Source organism: Balaenoptera musculus, chromosome 6 (genome assembly GCF_009873245.2).
Source record: "Balaenoptera musculus isolate JJ_BM4_2016_0621 chromosome 6, mBalMus1.pri.v3, whole genome shotgun sequence".
Lineage (NCBI taxonomy): Eukaryota > Metazoa > Chordata > Mammalia > Artiodactyla > Balaenopteridae > Balaenoptera > Balaenoptera musculus.
Window position 1 is genome coordinate 92504731 of NC_045790.1, and position 12422 is coordinate 92517152.

The window sequence follows — 12422 nt, forward strand, 5'->3', positions numbered from 1 at the left end:
ATGCTGCAAATAACATCTAAAACGTAGTACTGGCTTAGTAGAATTGGTAGGCAGTGGATGTCAAGAATAGATATTGTCTTTTATATAATGGCTACACATTTGATGAAATTGGATGGACCACATGCTGACAGAGGTCACGGCAATAGAAGAAATGGTGGGAGAGTGATAAAAGTGTGAATGTTGCTCCTTGTTGCTTTTCACAAAGTCATATAAAAGTGAGATGAACTGGGGCTAGAGCCAGACAGACTGCAGCAGAGATGGAAGGCAATCCTGCTTTACCAAGGGAGGCACTGTCTCTAGCCTGTAATAAAATTGATTAAAATCTTGAAGCATAGAAAATGCCAACAGCCTCTGTTCTCCAAACTGCAGCTATTAAGAGCAGTGGCCTTGAAGTGGCAGCCTTAGCAGGAGACAAGGCTGGGGCACCAAGCCATTTTCAAGACTTCTCTGCCAGAAAATGCAAACGAGTAGCTCCAAAGATCAGACTGTGGGTGTTGCCTTCCCACCCAAACTTCTTGGTCAGGTGGCCCCAAAGTTTTTACCTTCAAGTTGAGAAGAAGCACAGGCAGAGCACAGAACACTGGTCTAGACCAGATCTTCGGCTGTGGGTACTTGGTGGAATTCTATTGGCAGAGAAACCACAACCCTGGGCACCCCCCCAAACTGCCCCAGGAGTAAGCAGGGCTACAAAAGCTCTGTAGCCCCACCTTGGATGTGGCCAGGGAGGTCAGTGGACAAGGAGTCCCTCCCAGAGTGGGACTGGGCTGTTAGGTGACCATCCAAGGGACTCAATGGCCGGCCAGAGGTGTCTTCATTATTCCTGCAGTGGGCTTGGGTAACCCCTTGCAGCAGTGTTTCCTGTTCTCTCCTCTTATGAATGAGTTTTCAATGGCTGTTTTCCTGTTTCTACTTCACGACTGTTTATGGGCTATGTTGGGAGAAAATAACTTGAGTGAGTTTATAGGTCATTAGACCACAAGAAGCCACCCAGAGCTGACAGAGAAGACCACAAATCACTCAAATGTGATTCTGGCTTTAGATCCATGCCATACCTGGATGGAGTTTAAGTTGTCTACCTCAGGGACAACGTGAGGCAAGAAAGGTGACACCAAAGGGTTGAGCTATGGCAGAGACCACTAATAGTCCCTCAAACCCATTCTTTCCTTGTTTCTCAGAAACAGAACTCCTGAATTTTTATTTTATTTTTTTAGAGCTCTCTTTTTTTTTTTTTTGACCACACCATGCAGCTTGTGGGATCTTAGTTCCCCAACCAGGGATCGAATCCAGGCCTTCGGCAGTGAAAGCGTTGAGTCCTAAGCACTGGACCACCAGGGAATTCCCAGAACTCCTGAATTTTAGTTAGGCACATGGCTTCTTGGAATAAAAACTATCTTTCTCAGACTCCCTTGCGGTAGGTATGGCCCTGTAAGTTTGGATTGATGAGATGTACAACATTCACATGACACGCCCTAAGGGAAGGGTCTTGTTTTTCTCCTCCCCTCTCCTCCATTCTGCCTGCTAGAACGTGAACACGACTGGAGCTGCCATCGCGGACCTGAATGTACAAGCTGCATACTGGGAACGGCCAAGTAACAAGTCAGAAGGAACCTGAGACCCTAGGGATTATGCAGCCACCTGGCAGCCCTGCATGGGAGAGGGTAAAGAAACTTCTACTTTGTGTAAGCTACTGTTGTCATGACAGCTGAATCTAATTCTGATCTAGAACTTGCCACACAAGGTCAAGGCTGTCCATGCTCATCCTTCACCAGAGGGAAGGTGAAGATGGCAGAGAGTACTCTCCTCCAAGAAAGTCAACATTTACTTAAAAAAAAAAAAAAGCAAACAAAATGAGAAAACATTTCCAGAAATCAAGACATCAGAATAAAAATGTCAACACACAATAACAGTGTTGCATAGCTTGAATGTCTTTATATTGATCAAATTGTTTTTCAGTAGAGTCACTGAAAGAACAGGTCAGAATGAAAAACACTCCAAATTTACAGACAAAATATTGCTAATCAATTAAGATACTTTTCAAAACTACATGACAACACAAATCCCTTGGTTGCTCCACACGGAACGTGAGTTACAGAGATGCCAGACAGCCCGGCCATCGGACTCCCTCCCTGCTTGGTTTCCCAGGCTGAGGTCAGAGTCTTTGCCAGGGTCTGAGGGACCAGCTCTTGGAGACAAGTTCCAGAAACGAGATACATCTCTCTCCAGTAGCTTACTGGAGGTTTTGGTTTAGGATTAACCTTGACTCTCTGGAACAGACTCCCAGAGTGGCAGATGTTGAAAAAACCCAGAGAGCTCATCCCCTCGAGCCCAAACTCCCCCTTTTACTTAGAAGGAAAGTGAGGGCTGAGGGCGACACATCTTGTCTAAGTCTAATCTAGACCCACGTCCTGCCTCTGCCCACCCTTTCCCATTGACGCTGCCTCTTCGTTGCCTCCGGTTCTATGGTAACTTCTACGAGGAACAAAAAAACATCAACCAGCAACTTTGCAGCAACAGCATCTACGCTAATCTCAAAGCAAACTGAAGTCTAAATTACTGTGGTAGGAACTAAAGACCAGCCCAAGTTTGTGATCCAACCCTCCCCGCTCCTCCCCCAACCAAATTGAGTTGGATCTCTTGTTCTGGAAAATCAAAACACCTAGTGCAGGTTCTATGGAGTGACACCAGGAGGGATCTCCCATTTTATGTCTGCACATCGACGAGTCTAATTAGATCTTCCGAGAGTGCCAGAACACAGGATGTAAATGTCTTCTCCATTCATACCCCAATTTCCCAGGCAAAATATTTATCCTGATTTTGATGAAGTTCTTCACTTAGGGCTAAAACGGGCTTCTTAGGTATAATTGCTTAAGTGTATAAGGTGATGAAGCAGGAATCTTGAACTCCACAAATTAATCAGTAGCATCTGTAGTATCTACTTGCATATTTTATTCCTTTCGATAACTCTCCTGTCTTGTTCTTCCCCAGGATTTCATGGATTTTGTTCCCGGTAACGTCTGCTGAGTCTGAACTACTGGCCTGCACAGTGGCAGAAAAAGGCCGGTTGCAACCTTCGGTAAGCTTTTTGGAAATTGATGTAAAATAATGGCAGCATTTCCTCAACCATATGAAACAATTTGTTTCTTAAAAATATAATAAAACATAAATCTCCAAACTCATTTAGACTTCACAAGCTTTTTACACACAGGGTGATGATGCCTTTTTATCAAAAGGCAATGATTTGCTCAATATCCTGATGGCATTTACATTTACTTCAGCTTTCCCTCTTTTTTGGTGCCTGGCTGATCGAATTTTCTGAGTCCAGAAGTCCTTGTATGATACTCCTTTGTGCCCTTGGTTCTCTTGAGAAGAAAAGCGATTTTCTCTTACAAAACCCCGGCTGATTCTACTTCTGTTTCATGGATTTGGGGGCTAGTCACTGATAAATTAACTTTCCAGAGTAATTCAGCCAGAGCAGTGTCAGATTCCAGCTGATGAAAACTTTAATAGCATCATCTTATTCAATCCTCATATTCAACCCAAAGTCCTCAGTATTATTTATTTCTCCTATTTTACAGATGAGAAAATGGAGGTAAAGCTCATAAGTGACTAGGCCTAGGGCGAGCTGTTGAGTGGAATCAGAAACCAAATCCTGTATCCCTTAGCTCCAAACTCTGCTGCTACACTCTGCTAGCCTGGCATTATGCTGACAAGGATGGGGCTTCGGTGTCTCCTGTCGCACAGCATGGCTCACGACACGGCACGCAACACCTTCCTCCACTCCGGCCATTTAACAGTAAAACATCGGTGGGGAAGAGATGTAAAGAATGCGGTAAATATGCTCGGTCTGGAGACAACCTTTAGAAACCTGGCCCCTACCGTAAAGGTCTTTACCCAGTTTGTGATCAGGAAACTACTCAACTAGTCCAGTTTGCTACACATCAAAATGGCCTCATTTCAGTGCACTATAACATGAAACCATCCTTTTTCTACAAATCCCATTAAGAAATTGGATACTTAGCTGTTTCTTCTGGATACATAAAACCACTATTTCAAAATACCACTTTAGAATGTTTACGTAATTTATTTTCCTTAAATAATAATTTGCTACAATCCTGTCACAAATTAAAAAAAAAATTAACATAGTATTAACAGAGGCAGAATTCTTTAGGACAATCAAAATCATGGTGTACTTAGAATAAATTAACATCAAATTGTGTTTATATTCAGATAGTCTGATCCTCTCCTTTGAAATGAAACGAAGACCATTGTAACTAAGAGTGAATGCACACATTTGTTCTTCTATACAGAGACTCATTCTTTATATAAACTCAACGGTAATTTGAATCAAGTTAGGAATCCCGAGAAACACTCACCCGTGGGAGCACACACAACCCACAGACACACACACACCTCCACAGGCAACCCTCTAGAAGCTGGGTTTCCCATGGCTCAACGACTCGATCTTTTCTCAGAAGGGCCAAAGATTCTGAATATATTTAGGTGATATCCCATCTCCCCTCAGGAAAATTGTAATGTTTCAAGTGTAATAGCTCGAAGTAGCAGCAATCCATGTCTTAGATTCAGTAGTGGATGATTCCAGTCCTGGGTGCTGAGTGTACAGCAAGAGGAAGGCAGAGGCAAGAGGCACCTGCTCCAAAAACGAACACGTGGGACAACACTGGGAGTCCTTGTTCTCAGAGTCTCAACTGAAAACTCACCCGAAACCTGCACTGCCCGATTCAGGCACTGGTGTGAACCTGAGGAGGGTCACTAGTGCAGGGAGAAGGCAGGGCATTTGGACACGATTCTCAGAAACGTCAATGTTGGAAGTGGCAGGGAGATGGGACCAAGGAAGGGAGGGCAGAAAAGGCACCGCTTGCCCCTCGGCCTGACAACCCACCCGCTGCCGTTCAGTACATTCATGGGGTTTCTCATTAGCATCAGGGCAGGTGAACACTGACTGTTCCGGCTCCGCCCAGACACACGGAAAGCTCAGCCCTTAGTCCTCTACACGTATACACACAACTCATCCAAGCAACTCTCAACAGCCACACCATCTCGTTTCTGGGAGGTCAACAGGGCTGCTGGCATCCCCTCTCAATTGCCCAAGGATGGTTTACAGGAATATGGAGACGGAGAAGGAGGGAGGCATTAGGACAGGCCCCAAACTGAGATCCCCTTCTGCTTATTTCTCTCCGGAGGAGGTGCGGGCCTAAATGGTGCTATAACCGCATGCGTTATCTACACAGTTCCTATGTACACGATACCTTTTTCTTTTAATAGATATTTAAAGTGCCTGGGTTCAAATATGCTCATTCCTTTCCCACAGCCTACAAATTCCTCTTGCTGCTTCCAGAGAGAAGGAGGACGCCCTTGGGAAAGAGGAATGAACGTCTTCACAGTCGTCTTAACTGGGATCCAGCATTTGGACTAAGCCTTCTTCATAAACACGAAGAATCGCTTCACACACAAACTTATACTGGCTCTGGAAAGGAAAAGAAAGCCGTCAAGCTGGCCAGCAGCTCCACAAATGCTGCATCAGACCACAGACACAGTTATTCTTTCACCTCACTCATAAACACCCTGAGCTCCAGCTCCGGCCGAGCCAGGCCCTGGGCTACATCAGGGACACGGTATGGAGAAGACACACCTACCTGTGAGCTCACTAGGTGATGAGGGATGGGCAATGTGGCATGGAAACACGGCAGAGGGAGGGACCAGCAGTCTCGGGGAGTCAGGGAGGGACACAGGTTGCTGCAGGGTGGCCGTTCCAATGTACACACCAGTGTACGTTGAAATGAAAGGACGGCCCATTCAGAGGAGCATAGCCAGGGCTCACGTTCCCGGCCCAGGACAGCTGGCGGTAGCGGGGCTGGTAGGGAGGTGGCACGGGTGGGCTGGGACCTGGCTGCGGAAGGCCTTGCACTGAGATAAGGAGTCTGGATCTTGTCTTCCAAAGGAAAGCCACCAAAAGCCGCTCTACAGGGTAAGGTTCTTTATATTATCAAACACCTAAGAGGCTTATTTTACTGATGTGTCCTGGGTGACAGGAAAGCATTCAGACTGAGCTGCACCAGCTAGGAAAATGTGCCCAGAAGATGCACTTTAAACATTCTTTAACTAGCAATGAGGTCTTCCATACCACAAAACAGGGCAGAGAACCTGATTTTTTTTTTCTTAACCAGGTTTCCTGGTGCACATGAATTTAAAACAAGAGCTCACCATTGTTAGAGAAATCTTATGAGCTTGGTCCATGAGTCCGTGAGGACACAGAGCTGAGGGCAAGTCCCACTCCCTTCTTTGCTAACTTCTCCTCATCCATCGGGGGGTGTGGCCTCGGAGGCCATTCCTCCAGAAAGCCTTGACTTTCCAAAGTCAGCTTTTGATACTCTTCCCGAGTTCTTAGACTCCCTTTGGACTTCTCCCACTGCTGCTGAGATTTATAGTCAACTGATCCAGTTCTACTAGATATAAGCTCAGGTCTCTCCTGCTTGTGCAATTATCTGTTGAATGGATGAATGAATGAATATGGGATAGTCCTTATTTTGCAGATGGGGAAACTGAGGCTTAGAGAGAGGTTAAGGCACTATTCAAAGGTTGCCCAGTATGTGGGGGAGTGTGAATCATGAACTTTCCATGCCACCCCACTGCCCCTGTTGTAGCTCTGGGGGAAGCCACAATATTTCCTCTTGTGGACACTTGCAGTGCCAGGTACCCAGGTGTGACGTACGTGGGAGAGAGCCCAGAAGAGGAGAGAGTAGGGCCATGCGAGACATCTGCTGAGCCAAAAGGCTCACCCAGGAACAGGAGGGTGGGGTGAAACCCTCAGGTGACCTTGCTTACTTCTGATGGACAGACACATGATGGGTCAGTGGCTTGACAATGCAGAGTGCAACCAGGGCTGCTCCCTGGCCAAGCGGCTGGCAGGAAACAAACCGTGAGGCAGCAGAAGTGGAGGGTAGCGAGAGGCAGAACTCGGATGGGGTGGGTGTTGGAACCGCTCAGCCCCTGACAAGCTCTGTGACCGTGGGCAAGTGACTCGGTCCCTTGGAGCCTTGGTCTCTCGACCTGCAAAGCCCTTCGTGCAGGCCTGGCCATCGTTAGTATTTTCATTATTGCATTTCTACTCACTGATGTCTGCACCATCATGGCGCGCTGGTCTCGCATTTTCCGAACAATATCCAGTGGGTAAACGGGCAGGTTCCTCTCGATTAGGCACATGGATGTTTCCATGGTGACCAACACACCGGTTCGACCTATCCCAGCACTGGGGGGAAAGGAGCAGAGACGGGATTTGCTCAGACAGCATTTCTGCACAGCCCAGCTCAGCTCCTCGCCAGTTCCCACGTTTACTCAGATGGAGCTTTCCTCCTCTGACCTTCAAAGAACACAAAACACACACTCAAGGTGTGCCCTTGAACAGACTGGGGGCTTAAAAACCAATGGGAAGAAACCCACCTTTCCGTGCAAAGTCCACCCCCCATCTTATGCGCATCTACTGTGAGGTCAGTCAGCTGGGAACAGGGGGAAAGATGAGGGAGGGAGTTTGTTCTCCAGTTCTGCGCTGCAATCAGAAGTCTGTCCAAATCTTTTGACATTGTGAAGAAAGAAAGCAAATAGAGCTTTGTAAAAAGCATATCTTGTGGGATTTAGGTGGGCTTGATGCCTGCCAACTTTCTCCAGGCCTTTCCCAAGGAGTATGAGTATTAAAAAAATAAAGCCAACACGCCACGGTACCTGCAGTGAACTAGGACGGGTTCACCTTCCACTCTCAGGGACCTCACGTAGTTTACAAATTCCAGGAAGTCCGAGGAGTCATCGGGAACGCCGTGGTCTGGCCATGCCACGTACTGGAGATGCGTCACTGGGTGCTCCTCTCCGGTCTGCGAAGAGACAGAGTGGCCTCGCTGAGTTACCTGGACGGTGGGCAGGCGGAAAGGAGGACCCTGGCCCTGCTCCGGCCTCCAGCCGGGGAGCTCCTGTCTCCGGACACTCTTCCGCCACTGGGCACCAGCCTGCCATGGCCACTGCCAACTCCTGCCCACCCGCCTTCCATACGCTCCCAAACACCCACCCTCGAGGGTTCCGCTGGGGCCACCTCCTGCTCGATGTCTCCTCCACCACTTCTGCCCACAGTGATCGCCTCCCGTTTGCTCCTATAGCACTTACTATTAGGGTCACCCACGTCGGCTCTTTTTTTTATGGTCAAAATACACGTAACAAGAAGTTTACCATGTTAAACATTATTAAGTGTACAGTTCAGTGGCATTAAGTACAATTCCTTCCAGAGCCTTTTCATCTTCCCAAGCTGAAACACTGTGCCCGTTAAACACTAACTTCATCCCCCAGCCATGCAGCCCTGGCAACCACCACCCTCCTTTCCGTCTCTGTGAACTGACTACTCCAGGTACGTCACACAAGAGAAGTCCCGCAGCATCTGACCTTTTGGGTCCGGCTTCTTCCACTCAGCATAATGTCTTCGAGGTTCAACCATGCGGTAGCATGTGTCAGAACTTCCTTCTTTGTAAAGGGAGCCTAGGATTCCATGGTATGAATACACTACATTCTGTTTATCCATTTATCTGCCAGTGGACACTTGGGCTGCTTCCACCTGTCGCCTCCTGTGACATATGCTGCTGTGGACACAGGTGCTGGCTCTCTTCCAGGCAGTCTGTACATCTACTGAAATGCCCACCAGGTGAAAACACAGACTGACCTGGAAGTAGAGCGCTACCCGGGCCCACGGTGGACGCTGATTCAGCACCTGCCTCTAACCCGTGCCCTCCCCTGGACCACTCGCCGCCCGTGCAATGCTCACCTCGGTGTTCGTGACCAGCATTTCCCGGAACACGTAAGCGATGGTGCAGTCCTCTGACTGACAGCGGATGTGAAAGCTGCCGTGTTCCATGACCTCGGGAGGATAGGGCCAGTACTGGTGGCATTTGGTCTGCAAGGGAACCAGCGGGTAGGGGTTAGGCTCGGCTGTGCGGTGGTCCTCGTGGCGGTTAACTGGGCAGACGGGTTGGCTGTTTGCCCAGAGCCCTCTCACTCGCACCAGGTACTCCGAGGGCTGCTGGGAGAAGAGAGACGCAGGCAAGGCCACTCTGTGCTGCGTCTGTTTTCTGAGGGTGGGCGGGGAACCTCCCTTCCTCCTCTGGGGAGCTGGGGAGGGGTGGAGCGGTCAACCCGCCGGGGGCCAGGCCACAGCTCTCACTCCAGCTGGAGCTGGAATTTGAGCACACAGACTTTTCTTCTTCATCACCAGGGTCCAACTGCTGGAGAAACAGGAGAGCCTCCGACATGAGGCCTCGACTTCGGAGCTACCTCTACCCGACACCCCCGTCCCTCGGCCCCTTCTCTGCTCTCAACACCCCTTTCTACCTCATCCCTCCTTCGGCATCCACTCCTCACCCCCTTGAGGTGGAACTCCTCAAGGCACAGCCGCTAAGAGCACACATCTGGGAGCCAGAGAGACGTCTGCTACGATCATTTTCTCCTCCACGGTGAGCCCTATGACCTTGAACCTGCTACTACTTAACCTCTCTGATTTTCACATTCTTCACCTGAAAGACAGGCCAGCACCTGCTTCCCAGATGGTGACAGAGGCTGGAGAGAATGGTGTGCAGTGCCAGGCTCACTGCGGGGGGCAGGTCAGCGGTGACGGTGGCTGTTATCACCACCGCTGCCGCAGGCCCCACCAGTGCTTTCGTATACGACTCCTACGGAGCTGACACACGCCGGACAGCAGAGGAGGAAACCCGGGCTCAGCAGGATTAAGTGGGCTGCCCCAGGTCCAGGGCTGCTGCGGCTCCCCACGGCACCCCCTGTCTTCTCTTCCCCCTTCCAAGTCCTGAAACTTGTTCCCTAGCAGTCTCACTCCTGCCTCTGGCCTCGAAGCAAAGCTCAGGGCCAAGCTGCCTATCCCATCATAGATCCATCAAGTCAAATTCTGACTCATTCAAAAAAAATTTTCTCCCCAAGCCTACAGCTGCATCAACTTGGGTAAAAAGTATGTTTACTTACAGCTGAGAGGGGGTATAAACCAACAGATGCACGTAATTTAAAAGAGCTTTTCTATTCTTATTTTCAAACGTCACAGTGAATGTGTGAAATTAAAGCATGCTGCTGAAAAGGCGGCGTTAAGAGTTTACTTGTAAACCTTTAACCTGGGTATTTTGGTTAGTGGCCACTTCCCGGCTTCTCCAAGACACGAAGGACTGCTGTCCATAGAACCTGAGGCAGAGCCAACACCCAGCAGGCCTGCATCTGCTTCCTTATCTGTGGGGGTGTAGCTGTCTGCCGCAGCCTCCCAAGGGTCCTGCCCACAGGACAGCTGATGGCAAGCTTCGCTCTGAAGTGACAAGCCCGTGCAGGGCTGAGCCACAAATACCTCTATTTCCAGAGACTCCCAGTGAATCTGACCAGAACTGGACTCTCTTTACTCCTTGATCAAATTTAGATTTTAGGTCTATTTGGATCTCTAAGCACTGGGGGTGTAGCGGAAAGAGCAAGAAGTTTGTGCATATCCTGAGTTTCCCTCCTGGTTGATAAGTTCCACTAACTTGCAATCCTGGGCAAGGTACTTCGCTTCTCTGAACCTCAGTTTTGGCCGTACTGTGCGGCTGGCAGGATCTTAGTTCCCTGACCAGGGATCGAACCCAGGCCCCCTGCAGTGGAAGCTCGGAGTCCTAACCACTGGACTGCCAGGGGATTCCCTAATGCCTACTATCTTTTGATCAGTATATGCTAAGCACTAAATGGTGCTTTTTATGGACATTATTTTATCTGGGTCTCCAAACAATCTTATGAGGTAGATACCATCATTATCTCTGTTTTGCATAAGAGTAAACTGAGGCTCAGAGAGTGAATCCACTTGTGCCAGATCCTACATATAGGAAATGGAGCATATATAGATGCAAAAAATAATTTTTCCCCCAAAAGAAACATCCTTGATGGGAGGGGAAGGAGAAGACCCTTTCAATGGAAAGACTGTATACCTCTATACCTCTGTTTCCTCTTGGAGGAAACCCATGGACCTGAAGGGAGAACACAATGGAAAACGTTTTAGGTCGGAATGAAAAGAGGGAGAAATGAAAGCTATTCTGTGGCAGGAGCGCCTCACTGACCACTGGCCTCTGGGCAAGGCTCCCAGCACCTACAGACGTGAGCACAGCACAGGGCGGCGATGGGGACCCCGCCAGCTATATGCCTGTGGGGAGGCTCACTCCGCAAAATGCAGAATATGGGAGAAAGCAAACGGAACATGCGAGAACTTCGTCTCTCAGAAAAAGCAGGGGACAGAGCTGCTGGCCTGGAGTGACTGACTCCTAATCAGGAGGAACTCAGGGGGGGTGGCGAGGACCAGATAAGGGACCTCAGGATAAAGGGCTCAGGTCACCTGAGCGTTTGTAACAGGAGAGGGAGGAAACGCATAGCCTGGATTTGAGAACAGGTTTCCAACCATTGATAAACAACAGAGGTAAGTTCCCAGGGCCAGAGATTACGAAGGGAATGCTCTGACTCATGGGAGATGGGAATCTCTAACCCGATGGAACCAGCCGGAAGGGGTTCCATTAGGAAGAAAGGGCTGGGAAACAAACCAACCAACCCACCGGGTTACATGGAGACCTCGGAGGAGCTCAGGTTCAGAGCGGACTCCAATCAGGACAAAACGGGAGGGGCAGGACCTGCAAGGGCAGCCGGTGGAAGTGAGGCCTCCTGGATGGAAGAAAGGGCCTTTTCTCCTGAGCTGGAACAGGCAGAATGAGGGGAAGAAGGGACTGCCATCGGGGCAGATGTCTGTCACTAACCACGCCTGCTGGCTGCTGTCTTTTCTCCATGGAGAACAATGACCTTGCAGCTGGGAAGGGCCGAGCCAACTTTGAAGGGGAAGGAGCAGCCCAACACAGGTGAGGAGAGCTCCTGGCTGCCCCAAGGGTTCAGGTGTTGGCTCGTAGGAGTTGCAGCACCACCGAAAGACCTCATGAGCTCGGAGAGGAGCACCTCCATGGACAGTTTCTGAGAAAACCTGGAGAATCCAGGTTCTCCAAAGTCACAGAACAGGCAGGCAAACATGGCACAGTTTCATATGGGGAGATTCTGGAGACAACAAGGCCATAAACTTGATGTCTTGTCATCTATAATATACCACAATGGCCCAGATCAAGGCCTGCAAAGTGTGGGATTTGGTAGGAGGCTAGGAGGAGATGGGGTCTGTATTAAACGGCATAGAACCACACGGTGGGAAAGTGGATTTTTCCAAGTATGCCGTAGAGAATTTCTCAGTTTGGGTCTAGGATAGCTTTAACATTATCTCCCTAGTACTTTAACTCTCTTTTTAGGAGACAGCACATGAGCGTGTGGGCAAGCACGCCTTGGGTTCACAGCCTGAAAGGCAAGAATATTTATTTAGACTTTAAAAA

At 49.1% G+C, this 12422-nt stretch overlaps 1 protein-coding gene across 5 annotated transcripts in view; it reads right to left on the reverse strand.

Moving 5' to 3' along the window:
• Positions 1 to 1907: 1907 nt before the first annotated feature.
• PTPN3 (protein tyrosine phosphatase non-receptor type 3) overlaps positions 1908 to 12422 on the reverse strand; it is a 109657-nt gene continuing 99142 nt past the window's right edge. For all 5 annotated transcript variants that reach the window (XM_036855182.1, XM_036855183.1, XM_036855180.1 and 2 more), the window contains 4 exons: positions 8819 to 8947; positions 7738 to 7883; positions 7132 to 7267; positions 1908 to 5485 (listed from right to left, as the gene is read on the reverse strand). In XM_036855182.1, coding sequence (XP_036711077.1) covers positions 5408 to 5485; positions 7132 to 7267; positions 7738 to 7883; positions 8819 to 8947 — 489 coding nt within the window. In that variant the 3' untranslated portion in view covers positions 1908 to 5407. The remainder of the gene's footprint in view (positions 5486 to 7131; positions 7268 to 7737; positions 7884 to 8818; positions 8948 to 12422) is intronic.